Raw genomic sequence first — 26,044 nt, forward strand, 5'->3', positions numbered from 1 at the left:
TCCCCCCCCCCCCTATCGACATGCCTGAAAAACTCAACTATTTAAGTAGCCATTGCCCAGCTCTGCAATTAATAGTTTGAAATTGTAAATCTTTTCAAGCTTAAATAAGACTCGAGTGTGTTGTCACCGTCTTATAAACTGTAAAACATCAAATTTGATTCAGCAGAACCAATTTTGTGTTGTTATCATAATGTAAATTGTAGATTGATTCAACTTTAAAACTCGGGTGGCAACAGGTCTGTCTGCTCCGTCACAAAATGTACCTACCAACTTAATGTTTTTTTTTAGTAATCAAATATTCTTAAAATATATGTTTATACTACCCAATACCCATATAGTAGTTTTATATTTCACAACTACAAGAGCACAATATTTAAGATTTTGAGGCTCGGGTATCATAAATAATTAAATAAAACAGTCTCACACTGTCCCTCTCTATGCGTGTGCCTACCTATACTCAATAAGACAGTAGGATAGCCGATAGGTCGACATAATTTATTCATCACTTTCATTTGCGCCCCTTTCTTACATTTAGTAATTAATATGTAATGGGTACATTCTAATATTTTATACATCTATTAGTTATTACTTAATTTAAAAATATTTATCTATTTATACCGAGAATTTGAAACTGTAAATTGTCCAAAATTCGTTTGTAACACAATACCTACATTAGACAAATGTCGTTCAATATAAATTATTGAAACATTTTAAAATCTATTTTGATACAAGGAAGTTTGAAGAAAACTCTCAATCTTCATCATTGCAGTGATTAATATTTCGCATGCCGCAGAGCTGATCAAAAATGTTAATTATAATTAAAACATTTAAAAATTAGGATAAACCTCAGTATCCGTGATCAACTTTATATTTGAAAATTAGTATTTCTATGCAACATACAGTTTATTACCACAACAATTTCTTATCATTCTTTTTTCATAATTGTTAGACAAATAGCTGAAACAAAATTGTTTGTAAAATATTTAATAATTAGATGAAAAGAAAAAACAATTTTACCATAGATTAGATAATTAATTGAATAAATAATATTTAATAATTATTTATTGTCCATTCTTAATCAATGATATATTATAAAGGTATATTTTTGTGGGGGCTAAGCTCCTCTTAGTCACCACCTAAATTATGTCTATGACACTATGTATATAACATAAGGTACACTGCTCCTATAAATGATTCCTGACACATTGGTCATTAACATTTCAGAACTGATTTGCACAAAATAATGAATATTTAAAAATTATTTATAGAGTATATTATAATTAAATTTAAGTTATAAATTGGTACTTCTTCTCAAATAAATAATAATATATCAAAATAATATTGGTTATTTTATTTTTTGAATGTATTAATAATTTATTTAAATAATAAATACTAAATATTAATTCATAGACCTAATCTAGCCATCTAGGGATCTTAACTAATATATTCAATATAATATATAATTCTAAAATACTTAGTAATCAAAGGACTGGACGTTTAGCAAGACAAATATTGTATACTTTTCTCTATTGTAGGTTAATTTAGCCATTTAGGCCTACTGAAATCTTAAGGTACGGATTTTTTTAAAATTAATATAATTACAATTTCATTATTTACTTTGATAGTTTCTTTTTAGTTGGTAGCACTTCAGGCTCCATTTCATTTGAATACCTTAGACATGAACTTGATGACCAAAAGAATAATAAATGGATTTTACCCACCCGTACCTTCAGACATCTACTCCATAAAGGTCAGTATTTATGTGTTTATACTATTTACCTAATAAATGATGTTTAGTATGCACAACGCAAAAATATGTACAGTAATTTTTTCAGACGCACCAACATACATATGTGTAATTCGATTATTATTTATTACTAGGGCCCGGATTTATATGGAGTAAACATTTATAAAACATGCAGATTCATATCATAAATATGCAAAATTATTGTATGCGTAAATTATTGATATACATAATAATGGGTTATTTGCAATCAATAGTTGCTATTTGTACAAACCTAAATATGACTATTTTTATGAATAAAGATAGAATTATGATTATTATTATTGTAGAATATGCAACATTTATGCAACTATCCTGAAATATGCAAAAAATATTTAACCATAGAATATACACATTACGAAATGTCAACATTTTTAATCCAAATTATCCTAAGTAAATTGTAGAAGAATATGAATTTGCATAAAAATCCGGGCTTTATTTATTACTATTGTTTATGAAATTTGTTTCACTTTTAAGTCTTAAAAATTACAATAATGTAAGTGGCATCAACATGATTATCAATTTTTTTAAATTTTACTGTATGCAGATAACAAAGTTCATAGATAGCTGCATAATAGTCAACCACAAGTTCAGGCCAAATATATCAGAGATCCTGAGAGTAACACGGAGAGGATTGGCTGAATCTAGAAATACTGCACTTACATCTTAATTTTAGGATGACTAAATAAAGAACCATTATAATATTATTATAGTCTAGATTCTTAATGGACTTAATGATAATAAACTTTTTTTAATGGTATCTTTTCAAGTCTATACAAAATTAAATGGTTTGTCAATAACAGCTTCAGGCATAATATTTTAAACCACCAAATACTTTTGACCGAGAAAAAGCACCTATGATAGAAACTAGTAGTTTTTTTTTTGTACAACCACCAATCAATTAATTTTTTATTATATATTTTATTTATTTTTTATACATCTTTATTAGGGCTAAACAATAAATGTACAACAATTGATTGACGATTTTTCTTTTTACATAATCAAGAATGAAAACGGTTACTAAAATTTGTATAAGCATTTCATTTAACATAATATTCAATATATTTTTTTCTGTATTTATATAATACAATACATATGACAGTATTATCAGCACTCTTGGCATAAAGCAATAGGTATTTGTTATTTTTAAAATAAATAAATTATAACTATAAATTGAAACAAATTTTAGTCCTATAGAACTGATAATAATAATAATTTTTAAAAAATTGTTCTTTATTGTACATACTAGGTATGGTGTTACATCACGACTAATACGTTATGATATTCGAGCCATTTTCATTTTTAGGTATTTTGTTTACCTACATTAAACTACATTTTAATATTATACAGGTTATGTAATTATGATTTAAAATATTTTAATTATATAAATATATATATATATATTATATATCTTTACATACACATACATAATATATTATATGTATATATAAAAATGTACAGAATTGTAAACAATATACCTATTGTAAAAATGCTTACATTATACTTAATGGTGTTACAATATCTAAACGATAAAAAAGGACTATAACATACACTATGATTACACTATTTTCAAGGTCACATTTGTCAAAAATCTCATAAATTGTATGAACAATTTGTTTCATGTGATATTTACTCAAAGAAATATTAAATATTGTTACATCATAAAATAATCTTATATAATTTATTTTGACAAACGTACCTTAAACAAAAAATTTACAAATTCATACTGCACAGCATGGGTATAACCTTTTCAGGATATTAACAAATATTGTCTACATGACTACAGTAAAAAAAAAATACACATAATCTTTAACTTTTATATAATTATATATGTATTTAATATTAATCTATCGACATATTTAATTCATTTTTTTGTTTTTGTGTAATATCTAGAACAATGTCACTGGTGACGTCTGATAACCTTTTATTGTTACTGTACTATAAATTTTAATTAATTAATATTGTTAAAAAAAAAGTTTAGTATTATTTTAATTTAATAGTATTTCACATATCACATCGTTTTTGTTATACATCCCATGAAAACCATATTTTGTTGTACAAGCAGGAATTGTACATAATATTATTAATTTAAATAGGTATCAGATTACCAGGTTTGTGCTATTCAACACCAAATTGCTTAGCTTAATGCCATTACTTAATTAAACAGTAACATTATGTTTCCTGTAGTAAACAATGATTATGGCATTACGAAAATTTACTCTGAATTATTAAATTATGATTTTTACATAATAGCAATAATATATACATAATATATATATATATGTATTATGTATATATAATTTAGAAAATAAGAATTATGTAAAATGCAATAGTAATATTTTGTTTGTATGGAATATGGAAATGTACAAATGCTAAAACTGACTTTGTTACTCAAAACAATAGCAAAAATACAAATAACATACAGAGCTGTTGATTTCTTAAAACACAATTTGTATCAAAACGTTTAGTAAATACATATATATGAAACAATTTATTAAACAGCTTACTTATAAATAATTTTCTTGTTGAATAAATTATCTACTCAACATATCCAACATTTATACATATGCTTGCACGGAAAACGTTAAAAACCCCAAGTTTTACAAGATAGGTGGGCCAATATATATATATATAATACACGTATATAATTTTTAGAAAATATTACACAAAGCACTCTGCTGATTCTATATCATCAGAACTAGTTGTAGTGATTAGTAACAACAATTTTTTAATTAGCGAGACCAATTACGTAATATATATATATGAGTATTATAAAGAAATGCATTAATAAAAAAGATCTTCGTTCATACGATGTCTCTTTGTTATATTTATACTTAACATATTATACATATATTATATATTACACGTGAGAGTTAATTCTCATAAGATATGATGATCTACAATGTATTAATATAATATTATAATAATAAATACGCTCTTACTAGAAAATCGTAAATTTAACTTATCGAAATATTATTATCATTGTAAATATTTCAACACTTCAGCTCTAAAACGGTAGATCATCAGTCAGGGGTTAGGGGTGATTGCCACAAATCTCGCTATATCACATACAATTTCGGGCATTTTAGAACAAACGTACATATTAATATGAATATAAAAATAGTAATAATATTTATTGGTTAAGACTGTAATCGTTATACATGGTATTCAAGCTACCAATTACAATATTACTTCTGATGTCGATTGTTTTATTATTATAATATTATAAAAATGGCATGTAAATTATAACCCCCCCCCTTTAATTTCCACGTACTTGAATATTACATTTCTACAGCGAATTAACTCAAATTGTATTCACGAGCATTATTTAATTTAAAAATAATAATTAATCTTAAATTTACACATGAAAAAAAAATAATAAATAAATAAATAGTATTAAAACTAATGGGCATGTGGACGAAAGTATATCCAAAATACCCAAGACACCCCTGAAGAGGAAAATGTTTGGTAGTTTAGTAAAGCACATGTTTGCTAACCGACGAATAAACTGTTAGTAAATAATGTATGATTTGTATAATTCAATTATCTATTGGAAGTAAGTACATAAAGAAATAATTATTATAAATGGCATAGGTTTAAACTATACTTAAGTGAAAGTAGAATAATTTAAAAATCGGTGAAAATCATAAAATTCTGGTTGTTTACATTAAAGTAGTGTGGTTGGGGGTGGAGAGGGGCGGTCATTTCTAACGATATTTGTTTTATTTAAATTTATTCTTACAGTAAAAATCAAAACTATAATATTAGATTATCGAAAATGAAAATAAATCATAACGACGATAAATTTAAAAAAAAAAAATCAAATCAAATTAAAAAATAAAATTATCATAACGAAAACGAAAATCATTTGAAAAAAACACTTTTTTACAAAATCGATTTGTCGGAACACATTTTGTGTCTGTCTTGGATCAACGGTTGGCGGCGTACAAGACATTCAACCGCTGTTCCGTCTAGACATTTTTGAAAACCGTTTTATTTTTCCGGTATTTATAGATTTGTGTGTATTTATATGTACGTATTTGTATGATGCAACCGGGTCGTAGCTGGCCGTGGTAGTCGACGAGCGTGTTCGTTGTTGTTGATTATAAACAAAATATTATAAAAATATACATAATATTTCAGACATAATGATAAAAATAATAATAATAATAATAATAATAATAATAATAATATAATAATCATATATTATCGTTATTGATTCGCGCTGCTCCCGTTCTCGTCTGGTCCGTGTGTGCATTTACGTACGCACGTGTGTGTGTTTGTGTGGATGGGCGGGAGGTGTGTGGCTGTGTGTAATTTTTTTTCGTACGAAAACCAAAAAACCTATTCGTCGGTGGACGGCAGGTTTTCGGTGTGTAGTCAGAGCTTTAGATCGTTGGCTATTTTTGACGCAATGTTCTTGAACCCGATGGATGTGCCTGATATGCGCTTAAACCGGACGCCGTTCAGCGACAGCCTGGGCAGCTTGCACACTTCGATCTCCCACTGGACCAGAGAGTCGGTGTTCGGGTCGCCATGCACGCACAGCAACAGGAAACGCTCGCGCTGTTCATAATCGCAGTTGTTGGCGTCCAGCACCTGTGTAGTACGGAAGAGTACGAGAAAGAAAAAAAAACAAAACGGTTAATTGTCGGAGATAGCGTCAAGTTCGTCATGTTAGTGGATTCTGGGACACGACGACGACAGTAAAGCGGAGCAGTCCAACATAATGATTAAAAAAAAACCAGTATTTTCTTATGAAAATGCCACTCCCCCTCAATCTGCGATAAAGGAAAATCGAATCAAGCAGGGTAGTCGGTCAGTGGCGAATTTAACCGTCATTTAGTCAGGGTCAACCAATGCTAATGGAGGCACATTTAAATTATATAGTACATTTAAAAAAAAAAAATGATTACCACAAAAAATAAACAAATTGTATACAGTAAACTGTAATATTATTTACAATTAATAGGTTAGGTCAATAAAAAAAACAATTTCGTAAGTATGTTACTGATACTTTTTGTACGATGAACCCTTAAATTCGTCACTGAGTAGTTCTATTACACTGTCTCCATTTTCCAATTACTTCATCGTGTACGATCGTTATTGATGAGTTTTACTTAAACAGTATTAATTTATTTGGTGAATAACAAGACAATTCTGAACGCGAAACACGACGATAGTGGAATAGTACATTTAACACAATAATGGATTACGGCCAAGGTAAACATCCGAGGTGACAACTGTAAAGGAACCTAATAGGCCGGGACGAAATATTATAATAAGGCGTTAAATATGGGCCAAGAGAACGGACGCAGTGAACAATCAACCTAAATCGTTTTTCCAAAAAGTCAATAGACGATAATTCGGATTTCGATATGATATCTACTTTTATTTTTTTTTCCTGTACTCAGGTGGTGGCATATATATTATAAATTGCATAAACTAGTATTTAGAAAATGATTGTAGAGACCTCAGAGTGACAAATCCAGCCAAATTAACGCGATGACATAATTAGTTTATCCAGTTCATACTGGTGGTTGGCAATTGACGACATTGACATTTGAGTTTATATTGATTTATTTTGAAATCGATATTGGAGAAAACTCGAAGGTTTCTACAAGGTCTACCATATACACCACACTTTATGAGGAGACAACTCACCTCTCTTATTTCGGCCATAATCTCGTTTGGGTCTCTTGTAGACGTCGTTTTCATACTCCATGTGAATCTCAACGATCTGGGTTTCATTTGATCGTCATTCACTGTATTACTGTTTTTAAAAAATTTCAAATTCAGATTATTCAATGAAATATGAATACGGAGTGCATAAAATACGTAGGTAATGTATACAATAATTATTATACTTATAGATAAATATACTGACGGCACAACGATAAACATCATGACCGATATTCACCGTCTGTCCGATTTTGTAATTACGCCTAACATTATATACTATAAATTTACAACAGTATCTCGGATCTATTAACAGTGTTTGTGTTTTTATTAAAAATTATAATGCATTTTAGACTTGAAAAGTTTAGTATTTTAGTGACGTTACAATATAAGATTACATCCGGCTTTTTTTTGGCATATGCTAGTTTTCTAGGATCAGAATTTTGTAGTTATTCATTTATTATTTTACAGAATATTAAATAACAAGAGAAAAAGAAACAATTTGTTTAATGTATATTTCGTATTCTTTACTTAAATCTGAAACGTATAAACCTATTTTTCCATTTTTTTGCACTGTTTACACGGTAATACGCTAATAAATATCTGTCCAAAAGTATTAATTGTGTTGTTTCAGATAATATGAAAAATACAATACATTTTGTTTAATAAAATGCATTTGAAATATTTATTTTAATTTTAATGAAACACTGAACCTTATATTTCAATGGCTTATAATATTATGATATCGGCACTTGGGTATAATAGCGTATTTAGATCTTCTAACAAAAACGCACGTCCACCAAGATTTGTATTTACCTGGCCTACCTAACATTACATCTTAAACAAAACTTTCAACTTTTGAACTAATAATGGTACTGAGTATTTAATATAACATGCCTTTCAACAATGCAAAATTTATAAGACCACTGTTGAATTTTTTGGCATTATTTATTTTAGCATTCAAATTATTAATATCACATTGTATTCTGCTTGAGCAAATTAAGAATCCAAAGATATGTTATAAACATATAACTTTCCTAATATTATCTGACGAGAAGCTTAAACCAAAGGAAATAAGATTAAATAAAATTGTTCGTACAAAATTCTAATGTTTTACTTTTATTTTAGTTTGCATCTAGTATCAATTATAATATGTATATATATAATCAAAACCATTAAAACTTATAAGATATGCTGTAAATTAAATATAATAATATAATATCAACATATCGTCCATAATCATGATTATTATATTTTTTTTATGTAAGGTAATAACAATTAAGTTTTCAGTTTTAAATAAAAATGTATAATAATTAAAAACATCCCACTATAATCCATCATTTATTTGATGAGGGACTTATGAGGCCACTCATGGATATTACAATTTTTTTTACAGTTACAAACAGTTTGTTTTAGAACATGTAAATTTTATATTTTCATTTTAAGAAAATCGAACAAATAAATTTAAAAGTAATTCTATAACTATCAAAATAAAGGAAGAAAAAATAAAATAATAGGATATTGAGTTTTTAGTCATTGCATGACAGGTAAGACTTTTCTAAAAAAAAAAAATAATACAAATACAAATACAAAAACAAAAAATAAAAAACACAACCATGAGTGAATAATTTCAACATTTATGGTTTGTTTAGTTATTATATATTAATACAGTTTAGCTGTCAAAGTTAAAAATTGAATGTATACAAGACATTATATTTGACGTACTGATTTTTTACAAGAAGTGGATACAAGTGGAAAGTTCAAATGAATTCACTTCTTGAATAAAATCTGTACATCACAACTTATCAGACATAAAACACCGGTGTATATGAATAATTAAGATTTAAATAATCACAAATAAAGTAAAAAAATAAATTTAGTAAAAACTATTTAAATCAAATAAAGATAAAATAAAAATAAATCAAACAAATTTTAGAAACCTAAATAATTTTGTTTTTAGACAAAATAAGGTTTTGACCAACATGTATAGTAACCTTGATCACAATTGTGACATAAAATGGTTAATTAAAAGTTCCGAATAAAATTACAATTATTACTTGCTCTTTGTTTTAGTTAGCACAATATAAACATTATGTTAGTAATCGATTGGACTAGCCTAAGTCAGGCAAAATTTGTTTTGATTTTACATACCTAACAATATTATTTTTGGGCAGATTTTGATCCATTGGCCTGAAATAAAATATAAACAAAACTAATAAAATAAACAAAACAAAAACATAAACAAAAATAATAAATAAATAAAATAAATCATAATAAAATGCCGGTTTAATTCATAACACCTGATGACAACTTAAGTGCATACATTACACAAATTATACTGATGAACAATCAATCCATAGGATATTTGCTACACAATTTTTGTCATAGCATAACAGGATATATGTAACTATCTATAAGCTTTAAACTAATCGATGGAATATTATACTAGTTCTCACAGAGACATTGATGTGCTGTTTGGATGTTACCGTATTTGTAAAGCACATGCTCATAAGATGGGTGGAATATTATTTTATACTAAATGATGCATTTATAAAATTGCGCATATGCAGTCAGGCACAACAGGCATCAATGTCATCTGCAAAACTGTGTAGTATTCTTTTACCACAGCTAAAAATGTATGTTATATTGAGAAGGTTCGTCTATTAGTATTAGGTCTACGTTTTTATCCATCATAATTATAAATGGTTATATATTATTTCTATGCATATTAGATACACAACAAATAAAAATAATATTTCATAGGTAATTCATGTTATAATAGAAGTTCTATGCATCGTGCAACTGCCATGCCAATTTATAGAGGCAAAAAAAAAAATGTGTAGTTTTACACAAAAGTTACAATTATGTACATAATTGTTTTAGGGTATAACATACTCAGTTCAAAACACTTTTGGTGTGTTAACTTAGAAAACAAATGTATGCCACATATCAAACAATTTATTACAAATCCAAAGACAATAACATTGGCTTAAAAATAATGTTTGTACACTAAGGAATAATTATAACTAATAATAATAATAGTAATAATAGTAATAATAATAATAATAATAATAATATATGTATCATTGTAGTATACAGTAATAAAATATAGGCCAGAAAACGATTAAAATAATAAAATACATAATTATGCAACAGTTATTTGGGGACTAGAAAATACATAGAAAAAAAAATTGTTATTGGAATTATATTATATATACATATATGTATATTAATTGTTTATAGATATAATATATATGTATATAAGTAGTTTAATTTCAATTTAGAGTCTGTAGAGATAAGTAATACACATACTACCTAGTAATAATAATATAATCAAACACAATGACAAGTTATGTCTTATGCAGTTAAATTAAAAATAAAATAAAATTAATATTACAAAATGCAATCAACATAAATTATGAGGTTTAAATGAGAGAGTAAGTTATTATTGATTTAACTGGACAAAAATGTAACTGTTTATTATAGTCATTTGGAACAATATAAATATGTATCCATACAGAAATATACGCATACACGCACACACACATACACGCGCACACACATACATATATATATATATATTTATAAACAAATATATAACTTTAAAACTTTTAGATCTAAGCATGTCAACGGCGAGTAGCGGCATCCCAGCATAATTGTCTCAAAATAGTTAAGTGCCCGCCTGCCCCATTTTTGCTTGTCTTCTTCATAATTTAGTGGTAGCATGCGTGTGATATATGAATGGATATGGATGTATGATTTTTTATTTGGTATTTTTGTTTCATATTAATGGGGAGTGGTCCTGCACACATATACACAAAAAAGCATCGATCACAAGATGGAAAAAATGACAGAAACATAAAAAAATTAAATAATAATAATCTGTGCAGGGACCGTATCTGTGTGAAAGCTAGCCAATAGATTATTATGTGTTAAAATTTATAAATAAAAATTCTTTTTGAGCTGCCTTTATTGAGACAATTATGCAAGGTTCGCTAATAACACATGTATATATGCAAATCATTAAAATTATTTTATTATTGAATGATATATGGCACACAAAATTGTCCTAAATATGCTAAATAAAACTTAAAAAAAATATTATAATAATAATTAAGACAAGCTTTCACAAGTAAGGCCTCTGCGAGTAAAATGCAATCATTGTTAGTAAGTATATAATTAGTATTTTTTTTTCATTGCAATTTAATTCTAAAAACGTGGAGAAGTGGATGGATGTTAAATTGGATTAAAAATATAAAGAATATTTTTAGTTATGAAATTATAATGCAAGCATTAAAAATAGATTTTGAAATGGTAATAATTTAAAATAGGTTAAATTAATTTTAACCACCTCACTTGTTACATAGGCCTTACAAAATTAAATTCAATATGTTAAAAATCACCTATAAAAAATTTAATTAGAAATTACACTTTAAAATAATTACTTCTGAGACCTATGTTTTCCTTATTTAGAAATTTATGGAAAATGTTTAATCATAAGATCAAGAATTTTTAGGATTTTATCAATTAAAATAATAATTTAAGGAACAATGAATTTTCAACATTAATATAATTATTAATTACACACTTACCGTTTAACAAACTTGGATGATATTTTTGAAAAGAAAGATGGCCTTTGCACGGATGGATCATGTGGGCTGCCAGTATTGTTAGTAGGTCCAACGCCAGTGTAACCTCTATGTCTGTTTTGACCAGAATGGAAGGTCTGGCGACTAGGCACATTCCTCGGGAATGGCTGTCGACTATTGACTGCTGGTGATGCAGGTGATACAGTAACACCCCTATATAATATCAATAAGTAAATTTAAATCATTGTAAAATAACAATGTTCTCATTAACCATATGAATATGCATACATACACACTCACACAACTATGAGTGGAAAGCTAAGACCATACAGATTATGATATGACAGTAAAATTAAAAAACTGATTATAAGTTAGACATTGACTGTCATTAAATTTAAAATAAATTGAATTTTCACGGTTAAACACATTCAGTAGGTGAAAAGATAAAAATCATTGTCTGTTTGTACCAAATGTATTTAAATTACCAACAAGACAAGTTTTTGATTTATAATACAGCATTATTAAATTACAAGATTTTTCAGTTTTTTAATAATAATATCAGTCATCAAATAATTTTATGCAATAGTTTCATTCATAAGACGTCAATTTATAAGAAGCTATAAAATGACAAACTCTCTTCATAGTGAAATTGCCAGTTTCTTCCCAATATTTGAAATTTATTAGTAGCAAAACAATAGTACAAAAACATGCAAACCTAACTAAATAATCATTAATAGTTGTAGAAGCTTTTTTTAATGTTAAATATATTAGTATCATACAATTGAAAATTATTAACATAGCAATGAGATTATTACTATTATAAATTACCATTTATACATCCATGATTAGTTAGAATTTTAAAAATTAATAATAGTTAGCAATCCAATTATATTGATGGACGGACAACACAAGTGCATGCACAAATATTTAGGTTCACGAGTAGTATTATCATAGAATGTACATTTGGCAGAATTTAAATTATCCCAAAGTAATAGGAAGCAGAGCAGAAAATATTTTATTTTACTAAATGGATTTTGAAAAGAAAAACTCTAATCACAAAGAGTATTTTTGAGGAACAATATGTTCAAGAGTTTTCAAATGTTTAAAATGCGTACAATACACAACATGCATTTGATACGATCTAAAAGACGGTATAACAATCTAGCCACAGTTATAAAATTATAACGGGAGGAATACCTCGGGTGGGCAGGAGGTTCTGTGGTATGTTCTGTGGCACTAGACACAGAAGCAGATTTGACGTGACCTTTGGATCGTGTATCTCCACATCCAGAACCAGAATTAGGTACAGCCAACGCACTAAACCCGATTACCAATGCATTGCAAACATTAATTCAAAATTATCATCTTACCACCAATAATAATGAATAGAATAAAATGAATGAACAAATGTTTGTATTATAATAACAGAAGATTAATCAGTGTTAAGGAGAAACAAGAAAATATAAACAAAAAGTTATTTTACATAACATTATTATGATTATTATTATACGTGTGTTCATTTTTAAGTGTGATCTTTGTCAAAGGTGTACCTTGCTGGATCCATTACGGGAGGAGTTGATACAGCTGCTTTAGCATCATAACTGATTGTACTCCTTCTACCCACAGACCCACCAGGAGCCATTGACCGTTGTTTTGTTCCTAAGAAAACAATTAATAGTTAGAACAAGAATTGCTTGATAGATGTTATAAAGAAGTATAGAAATCTAATCAATAATAACAAATACAACAAGTAGACATGCCTATCATATTTTCAGGTCTAGAATTTAGTCGAGCCGTATTTTCTTTGATGCTGGCAGCATCAATAGTATTTTGACGCTTGAAATTAGTACTTGGAATGGCCACATTATGATTGTGATTGGTTGAATTAGTGGTACCTAAGGACACTCATTTATCAGATACAATAATAATTAAGGACAACATTAATTTGTTTGAAAAAATGCAACTATGTTTTAGGCAATTAATTGGAATATTTAAAAATTTAACAATACTCAACTATTACTTGTTTTATTTGTAGAGTTATGGGTTGTTTGTTGATTGTTTGGCGTATTATTGGTAGCAGGAACATTGCTAGAATTTGGATGATTTGTGGTCAAAGCGGAAGTCTCACCACCAGATGAAGCCCTTCTGCTAGGTTTGGAATTGGTAGCAGATATTGATCTATGCACACCCCGATGTGATGGCGACTGATTAGTATTGTTCACGGCTGATACATTGTTGGTGTTATTTATGCCTGGATTTGGTCCGGTGATTCCTCTTAATGATAATGAACTACCAGATCGAGAACCATCACTTTCCGGCTATATATGACAGGAATAATATAAATAATTAGTTAAATTAAACTCTATTACTTGAGTATCATAACACAAATACTTACATCATTAGACTTTCTTCCTAGTAACAAATAAGTGGCAAATATGTCATCATATTTAGCTTGAGATAAACTCTCTTCTATTTCTCCACGGCTATAACCCATGCCAACTAATATTTCTGTAACTCGGCAGACTAGAACAGTACAATTGAAGGAGTGCTTTAAATATACATTTTAAGTATAAATGAAGTAAGTAATGAAACATTTAACAGTTTTATAGATAACAGTGAATTTGAGGCATTGATTAAATTACCTATTCGTTTTGGTTCTTTGAAATCTTGTTCAGGTTCTACATAAGGTTTTAATTCATCTTCCTCACAGCCCAAGTTCATCCATTTGTCTTTCATGATAACCTGTAATATATTTTCAGAATAATAAAAATAGTTAAGGTGATTCGAAGAATATGGTTTCAATCTATGTGGTATACAAGTATATTTTACAATATTAATTAATGAATATGTTTGTTTTACAACAAAATGTATATTTTACCTCTAATGATGCTCTTTTAAGTGGATTTAAAACAAGGAATTTTTTCAATAAATTTTCACAATCTGTTGACATGTAAAACGGTATTCTATATTTGCCACGCAATACTCTTTCTCTCAACTCTCTTAAGGTAGAACCGTCAAAAGGCAGAGAACCGCTAACCAAAGTATACAAAATAACTCCTAATGACCAAACATCTACTTCTGGTCCATCATAACGCTTTCCTGTAAAAAATAGTTTTAAAATGAGGAATCTTTATAAAAATATATAAACCATTTTACCTTGGAATAGTTCGGGTGCAGCATATGGAGGACTACCGCAAAATGTATAAAGTTTACCACCAGGTGTAAATTCATTGCTAAACCCAAAATCTGCTATTTTTATGTTCATTTCACTATCCAGTAATAAGTTTTCAGCCTAAAAAAAAATGAAAATATAATTAGGTACTTCGTGCATATAAATGATAATTATAACAATATGTGATTAAGTTACCTTTAAATCTCTGTGTATGATTCTTTTTTGATGGCAGTATTGGACTGCTGAAACAATCTAAAAAATTCATATTTTTAGCATACATTTTTATTTGAACTGTTTTGGTATGGTGCATACTTGTCTAAATTTGGCTCTTGCTTCTTTTTCTCTCATGCGCCCGTGTAATACCAAGTAGTCAAATACTTCACCTCCACTAGCATATTCCATAACTAAATATAGTGTTTTTTCAGTTTCTATAACTTGTAATAATTTAACTAAAAACAACAACAATAACAATAATTATTAAATGTAAGTGACTTAGAATAAGTTAAAGAGTTGGCAATATTTTTTGTTAGGCATTTCATTACTCACCTATGTTTGGATGGTCCAACATTTTCATTATTCTAACTTCTCTAAAAAGCTGTAAAAAAAAAAAATACAATAAAAATAACCGACCATATTGTATAATTATTTAAATTAATAAAAGCCAACAATAACGTACTTTTTGTAAACTTCCTGGTAATAATTGAGTTTTATCAATGATTTTAATCGCGACCTACAAACATACAATAGTTACAATTTCCAGTTGGCTGATTTTACGATATTATACATCGACAAAAATGACATTTACCTCCTTCCCGGTAGGTACATGTTTGGCTAGTTTGACTTTGGCGAAATTGCCTTTGCCGATGGTTTTGAGCAGTTTGTACTTGCCGATGTGCGGCTCTTCCGATGAACGGCTGCGAGACGATCCGCGTGTACTTGTCACTGTAGAGGCACCACTGCCTCCACCTACTCCTCCACCACCACTTCCAACTCCTCCTCCTCCTCCTCCTCCTGTGGAACTATTTGTGGCCGCATCACTGCCCTGTAAAAAGCAAAGCAGACACAAATTTAAAACACAATCTATACTATATTCTACACGTTTCATAGATAATTAACAGAATAAAAAATCTAAACCTCGACGTATTGGATACGTACATACAAGACACAGATGTACAACAGCTGACGTACCCATTATCTATATTATCCGTATTAAATATGTATAATAAAATCCTAATAATAATATAACATAATTTTATGTAGGTATGATGTATGGATCATATTTTTTGAACAAACACGCGTGTGAAGCTTATTTTGTTAGGGTTTTATTATTTTTTCTGTTACACATTTCTCCGTAATGTCGGCCTATTTTCGAACGAGGTGTTCCTCGTCTCCATGTAATCATAAATATAATTTTCCAATAATATACGGACGGAGAGAAAAGAAAAGAAAAGTGAAAGCGCTCCGGCGGAACAACGTGCCGACTACAAAAAAACCCACCCAGCTACAACACACACGTTACAGGTACACGCGCCCCGCCGAATACCCAAAAGAATTACAAAAAAACGCTAGTCCGGACACGCATACGCTAAGGTTGAGGACGAATTGAATTGCGTCACATACGCGAAAATTCGATACGGAGGGCAACAGATCCCAACTAGCCCTCGGCGGCTCTACTTATGAGTTGTGGCCGGTATTGGGAAATCGGTTTCGACACGCCACGGCTACTCAACTGCGTGAAGAAAAAAAAACGTTGGGCTGTTATCCCAGCCCAACTATATTTGGTTGTGTTTGTCATATTGCGCAATAGCGAGTGACGTAGATATATTATATTTTAAATATTAGTTGTAAGGAGATGATTAGACATTTCGTTTGTCTGGTCTTTAAAGGCAAAGCAACAACATAAATATGATTTACCTTTTGTCGTACAATTTTTTAATAATATGGACTACATACGTGGATACTATATAGTTTATAATATAATGATTCCGTGAAAACATTTCTTTCAGTATGGAAAAGTGTCCAGACAGGTAGAAAAAATTCAGCGCAAATAGGAAGTCCCCCCCCCCCCATATTGGTCATCTCAAAAATATATAAACAGTTCTTTGAGTGACAATTTTAACAATATTATTATCGCTCAAAAACGCGTCACACCGCAGTTACTGAAACGTCACCAAGGGTACATCCGTCATAGAGCTTCGCGTTTTCATTTCGTGTACGATGTACCTATGAATATGATGCGACAGATTACGAATCTCGTTAATAATAAATTGAAATAATTTGTGTACACACGACATCGGCGGGACAACTGCCGGACGAGCAGAGAAATAGCGGTTAGCGGGGAAGCAAAAACAATAGTATTGTTTGTTATCGCTGCGCCGTAAAAAAATTATCACCCGACACACAGCAAACGGAAGACCCCCCCCTCCCATCGGCTGTACTCAGTCGTTTTTATGTACTGTTACAAAACTTTTAAAAAAAAGTAACAAATATGATGATTAATAATATCATAAGCTTAATTCACCGACAATTTCCAGCAGAGATGTTTTATCATCACACATTTTATTATTAGTGTATGCGATTTTCTATGAATTGAACGTTTTTAACAATATTTTTAAATAATTTAATACGTCTGTAAGATACACGCGTACTTAAAACGCACGTCATTTAATACAAAGACAAGCGACGATCATAATAATATACCAAAGCCTTACACGATTATAATATAACAAGGGTAATGAAATGCCAATATCAAATATTGCAAAGAGCATTTACCTATTTTCCATAAATATATTATATGACATACATACTAGACGCACATAATATATTTTATAGATATAGGTGCATAGAAATGTCGATCATGACGTAGAATTTCTCAGACAGTTGGCTGTAAGATCGCCTCGGCGGGTTGGTAATACATTTTATACGGCTCTACGGTGAAGCCGATTACAAACATAGAGTAACTCAAAAATAAAAATAAATGAAATATGAATAATGGATAAATACGTAGGTATACAATAAATGCACGATTGAACAGTATGCAAAAAAAAAAGAAAAACAAGAGATAAAATCGGAAACGCCATAGAAACTAACCAATCCATTATACTCGTTTTCCGTCAATACGTAGACTTATGAATAAACGCACACAAAAAACACATAAAAATAAGACATGTCATTTTAAAATACGTTTTTCGGAGAATAACACTATGGGATGATGTACAAACAACATGTAATATTAAAATACATATCCCTCTTCAGAGCCGGCACATCACCGTGTCGTGTTGTGTTTCACCTACCTATGTTTTATAATTTTTTGTTTGCGAACGTCGCTGAAAACGTCTTTCGACCGACTTTCCGTGAACAATAATAATTATTATTATTATTCTGTTTCGTCCGGATATACACACACACAATACACGATGACGACACACGCCTAACCTTATCCTGTGGGCAGAAATGGGTTAGGCGGAGGGAGGCCTTTGTCCAATGAGAACGATATTGTTATTATTATTATTCTAACGACTATAACACAATGATCGGAACGGCGAGCAGCACACGGGGAAAACGAACACCGGAAAACCGCGGGGCAGCAGATCGATCGTTTCGTACACACACACCTCACAACACATGGATATTATATTAAATTATATAATAACAATATTATTATTATACTTTTTTTTATGAGTTGGCACCGTTGAGCAAAACCGCGTAACGACGCGGCACCGACACACTATGGTCGGTGGTGTCATGATAATTATAACATTAAATGCATTATATCATCACGATAATCTTTGTGCGCGAATCGTATACTATACGGTTTAATGATTTATATTTTATTCCACACACATTTTCGAGGCCGACGATAGCAACTGTGTATCGCACTCGCGATACCAGCGCAACGAAAGTAACCCGACACCGGCGATTTCGCCACAAACCCGAGATAACGATAGTGGTGATGATGATAATGATGACGAATAAATGTGGTAGAACGCACTGCTAATTATAGGTAATAATGATAATATTAATGATATTATTATTATATACACAACGCGGTTACGACACAAGCCGTACCACACGGCAAATGAGGTAATAATAATTAATATTAGGTAAATACCAATAATATTATAATTCCACATTTTACACGTCTGGAACTGTCGCTGGAGACTAGTCGACTTATCGCAACAGTAGCAGTGGTATCAGGTTATAAGTTACAACGGCCTGATGCCAAATTCAAACTCTACATACCACGGCCACCGTCGCCATAATATCGAAAGTGTCAACATTAACTAGTCGGAAGATTTAACTTTAGGTGCATTGTCTATGGTCGTCTCGAGAGCATAATTAATCTTAGGTTCCTATCAACAGTATTATAACATTTTACACGTCTGGAACTCGCGCTGGAGACTTGTCGACTAATCGCAACAGTAGCAGTGGTATCAGGTTATAAGTTACAACGGCGTGATGCCAAATTCAAACTCTACATACCACTGCTACCGTCGCCATAATATCGAAGATGTCAACATTAACTAGTCGGAAGATATAACTTTACTAGTTTAACCGAGTTTTTTTCCATTGATTTACAAATGAAAGCTTAAATTTAGGTACATTGTCTATGGTCAACTCGAGGGCATAATTGGTTTTAGGTGATTACCAATTATGTTATATTAACACATTTTACACGTCTAGAACTCTAGCTGGAGACTATTCGACTTATTGCAACAGTAGCCATGGTGTCAGGTTATAAGTTACAATGGCGTGATACCAAATTCAAACTCTACACACCACAGCCACCGTCGCCATAATATCGAAGGTGTCAACATTAACTAGTCGGAAGGTATAACTTAACTAGTTTCCCTGAGTTATTTTCAGTTGTTTACAAATAATTCATCAAGTAAAAATTAAACATCATGTTTTTGACGTTTCTGGTTTAAATGGTTTGATACATTAATTAATTACTGCGGATACAATAAACGCGGTTTTGAATTTTAAAAAAATCATCAGATACCTTAATAATAGTAACTTTATGTAAACTTTTTAATAACATAATATAATACATAATAAATAAGCACGAAATTCTTTGAATGTAATCCACTTACTAATTAAAAGAGTAGACTAAGTTTTTCTAGGCTAAGTTAGTATTTTTTTCCATATTAACTTCCAACTTAACGATCTGGTGTTCACAAACTTAATTATTTGCAATAACTTGCCAGCTTTTGGATAACATATTCCCATACGAATCATCGCAAGAGAGATGATGACCCCGCCATGGCGGCCGACTGTGGTGATTTATCAATCGCGCGATTGTTGATAAGAAATGGAATGTTTTATAATAAAATATTAAGTGTCAAAGATAGAAAATAAATCTCTTCAGTTTCAGCCTTTCATTCAGATTTGGGTCTATTGTCTATGGTCGTCTCGAGAGAACTGCAAGCGAGTGGCCCTCTGGCATAGATTCACTTTGATAGGTCAAGTGGGTGATTTCCACCCCTTTACATCGACCGGATCCAACAAAACAAAGATCAAATGTTCATTGTTCAACCGCAGAACAATGAGAATTATTGTGTTTCTGTGGTCTTTCGTGTAGCAGTGACATAATATAAAATTGTAAACAATTACCAAACATACATTTTAGATCAAAACTCTTGAGTACTAGACTACAACGACGTAGAGCCATTTCGAAAAGGTCGTGCAGTGCGAGACGAAATAGGCGTCGTCGGATCGGACGAGTGCAGCTTTACGACGAAGGCCGGTGTGCACAATATAAGTCGTTGTACACACACGTCGCGTCGTATCGATTTATTTGTTTCGCAGTTGGTAAAAATAATAAAATTAGTCATGGCAGCGCGCGTCCGTGTATTATGCGACGTCACGAGTCGGACGACAAACGACCACGTCTTTTTATGGATATGTTAATGAATCACGCCGCTCTTTTACAGGGAGCTTACGCACGACGGACCTCATATTAAAATATTATTATATTCTCGGCGTCGACAAAACGGACACGCGGCGGCGGCGTCGACGAATAAATAAATAACACGATATTACATATGGTTATGAGAAGCGCGATCGAACGAGCCAATCCGACGTCTTAGGTATGTATCATGGCAGAGATGGACCGCGTCAGTAAATCGAGATAGGTATAGAAGGTGTATAATAATATATATTATAATAATATTACGGTGGCAGCGGTTCGAGAGACGTCTCTCGATGCGTGAAAGTCTCGAGTGATTTCCAACGGTTCGACGAACCGGTCACGGTTGTTTTTCGACGTAACGCGAGCGTCCTTTTTTATTTGTTTAATTGTTCCAATTTATAAATGTTTTTTTTATTATTATTATTTGGGAATATCACTTATATATTATTTGTGACGCTGCAGCAGAGTGTAATCGGCTACTATAATACAACACTACACCGCTGGGAATCGGAAAAGGGTCGTCAGAAAAAATCTAGGTAAAAATGTCATCACGAGTCTCTAGGAAAAATCACAATGAATCTTCCAATTAATGTTTATTAATGTCGAGTGTTAAAAATGATAAGCTAAAAAAATGTCCTGACTTTTTTCACAAAATAGATATTTATATAATTGACAACTATTATTAATGTCTAAATGTTTGTAAAATTACCAACCTTTTTTTAAAGCACCTAACGATATTGCAATAATGGATTAAAAGTTATTATTTGGATAACTCTGCTTTTGGCATTCACCACTGCTTGTAAGCTGTGTTTGAAATCACAAAGCAGAGTCTTCCCTAGAACACGCACGCGGCTAACGTGATTGTAAGGTTCGATTTTGGGTGAAAATTCGGAGGAGGGGAAAAACGCAAATCCTTTGTGGACGAAGCAAAAACGTGCAGATAACGAGGCGTGTATGCTAAAAAAAATAATTCGAATCGGCAGATAAAGCACGTATTCAGTAGTTGTAAATAACACAAAATGTACAATTTCATCACGCTTAATTTTTGTACATTTCGATATTTTGAGAAAAACACGTAATTGGAATAATTGTCAAATATTACGCTGCAGATCTCAACAATATACCGATATAATGTCGACGCCGATGAATTTTATTTTGAAAATCCAATCGAGGAGGCGCCACGGCGCTTCAAATAGCTACTTATTATTATATTTCGTACCTATTACGGTCAAATATTTGTTTAATTTTAATTTTAGGCACGCGCAGTAGAGTGATATTTGAAGCATAAATGTACATTTTTTAATGAACAAGAACTTAAGAACACTGATTATTACCATTGTAGTATACTAAATCGATGAACGAAATTTCGTCGTGTACTCGAAGCTACGGTGTGCCCTCCTCCTCCCCGCCGACAATCGATTGCCGTCATTGCACGACGACGGCCGCCGCCACAGCGTTCGACCTCGTTAAAATGGCAACTGGTTATTTACCATCTCTCTCTCTCGCTACATCGCATCGCATGCATCGCATCGTCGCAAAGACTTCCTATCGCGTATAATTGCTATATTATCGCAGCGACTTTTCAACCGAGAAACGATATACATTTATTTATGGTAACGTACCGTTAGCGACGACGATCGTGAAGTATGTAATACTTACATATCGATTAGGGGGCCGAGTAACTCACAACAATATCGTATTATTATATTATACGCACTTGTCGCGCCATTTATTGATAATACGTGGTACACCGTATACGTGGAGACAAATCGTTACCGGTTCGCAATCACAACAACGTCGGCGTTGAGCAGTGCAGTCGGTCATATTATGTATTATATCGAGGTCCTTAATCGTTTGAATTTCGATTTTATAGAGTTCTAGAAGCGTATCGAAAAGTCAAACCACGCGAACGACCGATCGGGGTCGAGCGGATGCAGCCGAGCGATCTGATGCAGTGCGAATCCGGAGTGGTTTCCCGTTAGGCTATTATGTAGGTATTATACTTTCGACGACAATTATACCGAAAACCATTTTCGTACGATCAGAAAGCTGTCATTCGAACACAAGACCGTTATAATAATAGACTATCATACATGATGGGGTGTAGTATTTCGGGACCTAATACAGGTGCTCGTTATCGTGCTCTGGAAGATGATTTTGAAACGTGGGCGAAATGTTAGTCGACTACCGGCTAAACGATATTTTGTCCTGGGTGTATGTACCGAATACGTAGAAGTTTCGGACACGAAGGGTGTGTGCAACATACACTCCCTTTTGTACACGATGATCGATACCAATGGAACTGCGTAGGTTGCTATTAAACCCATGCCTCCCACCACGAGTTGGTGTAAGCGACGGGTTCCAGGAAAAAAGTAAACGACGATAATGATCTAAATAAAAAATAACAAGGGTTCGCAGATATTGTATACAACCCACACGTACTGCAGACAGTCTGCGTTTACACAACTACGACGATAATAAAATCAATAATATATAATAATATAATATTATCATTCCACATTATTATAGTCATGTCGTTTATATTATACAAGCGTGTTTAAATACGGCGATATTTAAACAACAAAAACAATCATAAAATAACCTTTAGAAACGCATGCTACACGGTAGTCGACGAGTAAATCGCGTACATCGAGCGGACGGACCGACCGAGACGAGACAACGACCACCACCCTTATTGCACTAAATCACGATATGACGCGCGCGTGCATGTCATAAAACACACAGAAACACACACATGCATAAAAAATTATTTATTTATTTCGTCGATTTCCGATTGGAGAGGCGACCTAATACGCATAGAATATATTATTATAATAACGATATTAAGACCGGTAATTTATACTCTGTGTTTATGGTATTTTTTTTTAAGAATAATAATGACGTTTTTTACCGTGCCCAATACCCACGGTAGGTTTTAATAAATTATAACGTTATTATAAATACCGACGCGACTCGGCTGAGCGGCCGGTCGTCCGCCGTGTGAAGTGAAGTACATATATTTTTATTGTGACGCAACGACGACTGTATAATAGTTTAGTAATATAATAATATACATACATACATACATATAAACATTGTATATTATAAACGTAAGAGGAAAGAAAATGTAAAACAGTTACGTAAAACCCGACAGAACTCAACGACCCTCGCCGTACCCATTATACAAACACAAACACACGCGCGCAGAAAGAGTTCATAATATAATCGAAACACACGAAAATAATAAAAAAATGCATCGATAAAGCAAGCGACATGCCTATAAAAATAATATATTATACTCTCCGAATGCATTACGAAAACGCGCATAGAAGTAGTAAGTTGCCGCTCTCAGACTCTCAAGACCGGCTACGGGTCCGGTAAAAAAAACCTAATCGTAAAAAATAAAAATATTTTATTATTTTATTTATATTATATTACAGGCCGGACACGAGACGAAACGACGTAGAAACTCGTCGCACGCGCTCACGAATACCGAACGCATCGTCCGTGTGCTTGTGGCCCGTACAAGTTTTCCGTCATAAATTTCTTCCACCATATAAAATAGATCGCGAAAAATACGGTTTTCTTTCGGTTAGGTTAGGTTAGGTAAACTAGTAATTCGCTTGAGAAATGTCACGCTGTGCGGTGTTAACGGCGGGAAATTTCCTCGCACTCGAAAGCTACATCACACGACAATCTAATTATTATTCTACGTTTTACGTCATCGAAAACTAACCTAATTGTACAGACTGCAAAAACTGAAATCTTATGACGAACACGCCCCGGACGTTTAATATGGACACGACATTCCATTCTCCAACAAACATACATTTTTTGGTCGGTACGAGGTGGTTCTAACAGACATTTCTGCGCGGCAGACACTGTCATATTATTATTATTAATACTATTTTGAACAAGACTGAAAAGAGATGCACTGATGTTGAGGTTTACAATTGTATCGGTTGTGGTGTTGGCTAACAGATTTGTATACAACGCAGCAGGCGTACGTCGTTTAATGAGTCCGATGTACGTGTCCGTGTTTCCGATCCTTAGACCTATAAAGAAATGGACTGAAAACAGATAGAGAGAGGAGTGGTCTGGGAGGAAACAACATTATTGGAAGAATATGGCACATAATTCCAGATCTCGGCATAGTATTAAGCACGGACATTTGACTATATCTCTTTCTAACGACGTTGGCACTCAGCAACTATTATCATCGTATAACACAATATTATTCGTCATGTGGGTAATACCATCACCATAAAATGCACACGATGCACGTGGTGACCTCGGCTATATGAGATCATCGATATTACAATATTGCTGTACGGTGTAATATATTTATCAATAATTTCAATGCACCGAGGCGACCTTTTTCGGGTTATTTTTTTTTGACCGTTTCGTTTCCCCTTCGATTTCTGATCCACCGACACAAAGATAATGGTATGTGGACAGGTGGTTGTTGCTGTTGCTGCTGCAGTCGTTCGGTCGACGACGAACGTTTCTCGTCGTATACAATATAATAATAATAAAAATAATACTAATACAAGTTATAATGCACACAAGACGACGATCGACGACCGATGGGTACAGCGGGGCGGGGCGGGACGAGGTGTTCTCCTGCCTGATCGCGGAGATCGGTGAGCGTGTGTGTGTCGTACAACTCCGGTCTCGCATGTGCGTGCGTGCGCGCCGTGGAGAGTAGTGGCGGCGGCGTCGACCGCGAACCGAACAGAGGAGAATATTATTATATATATATATATACACACACACACACACACACACATACACACATAATAACTGTAAAACTCATCGTCGTCAACGGCGAAGACCGTGAAGAGTAGATCCGACGAGCACACCGCACAAAATATTATGATGATTGTTGTTGTTGTTTATAATATTATTCT

At 32.0% G+C, this 26,044-nt stretch overlaps 2 protein-coding genes across 6 annotated transcripts in view; one reads left to right on the forward strand and one right to left on the reverse strand.

Moving 5' to 3' along the window:
* Nucleotides 1–3,140, forward strand: part of LOC111033529 (serine/threonine-protein kinase nekl-3-like) — a 13,671-nt gene extending 10,531 nt beyond the window's left edge. Inside the window, exons 4-5 of the mRNA XM_022314312.1 lie at nucleotides 1,637–1,750; nucleotides 2,331–3,140. Of these exons, the coding sequence (XP_022170004.1) occupies nucleotides 1,637–1,750; nucleotides 2,331–2,453 (237 nt within the window). The 3' untranslated portion in view covers nucleotides 2,454–3,140. The remainder of the gene's footprint in view (nucleotides 1–1,636; nucleotides 1,751–2,330) is intronic.
* Nucleotides 3,141–4,302: 1,162 nt separating this feature from the next.
* The window catches only part of LOC111033528 (serine/threonine-protein kinase MARK2-like), a 49,037-nt gene continuing 27,295 nt past the window's right edge, over nucleotides 4,303–26,044 (reverse strand). The window contains exons 3-19 of one of the 5 annotated variants that reach the window (XM_022314307.1): nucleotides 16,029–16,265; nucleotides 15,900–15,953; nucleotides 15,770–15,818; nucleotides 15,536–15,672; nucleotides 15,419–15,475; nucleotides 15,208–15,343; nucleotides 14,930–15,150; nucleotides 14,694–14,793; nucleotides 14,447–14,574; nucleotides 14,072–14,369; nucleotides 13,812–13,946; nucleotides 13,602–13,710; nucleotides 13,249–13,368; nucleotides 12,055–12,264; nucleotides 9,614–9,652; nucleotides 7,448–7,556; nucleotides 4,303–6,382 (exon numbers count right to left, since the gene is read on the reverse strand). In XM_022314307.1, coding sequence (XP_022169999.1) covers nucleotides 6,164–6,382; nucleotides 7,448–7,556; nucleotides 9,614–9,652; nucleotides 12,055–12,264; nucleotides 13,249–13,368; nucleotides 13,602–13,710; nucleotides 13,812–13,946; nucleotides 14,072–14,369; nucleotides 14,447–14,574; nucleotides 14,694–14,793; nucleotides 14,930–15,150; nucleotides 15,208–15,343; nucleotides 15,419–15,475; nucleotides 15,536–15,672; nucleotides 15,770–15,818; nucleotides 15,900–15,953; nucleotides 16,029–16,265 — 2,358 coding nt within the window. In that variant the 3' untranslated portion in view covers nucleotides 4,303–6,163. Of the gene's footprint in view, nucleotides 6,383–7,447; nucleotides 7,557–9,613; nucleotides 9,653–11,019; nucleotides 11,265–12,054; nucleotides 12,265–13,248; nucleotides 13,369–13,601; nucleotides 13,711–13,811; nucleotides 13,947–14,065; nucleotides 14,370–14,446; nucleotides 14,575–14,693; nucleotides 14,794–14,929; nucleotides 15,151–15,207; nucleotides 15,344–15,418; nucleotides 15,476–15,535; nucleotides 15,673–15,769; nucleotides 15,819–15,899; nucleotides 15,954–16,028; nucleotides 16,266–26,044 lie in introns of those variants that run through there. The other 4 variants (XM_022314306.1, XM_022314310.1, XM_022314308.1 and 1 more) reach the window with 4 other exon arrangements.

This window comes from Myzus persicae, unplaced genomic scaffold (genome assembly GCF_001856785.1).
Source record: "Myzus persicae strain clone G006 unplaced genomic scaffold, MPER_G0061.0, whole genome shotgun sequence".
NCBI lineage: Eukaryota > Metazoa > Arthropoda > Insecta > Hemiptera > Aphididae > Myzus > Myzus persicae.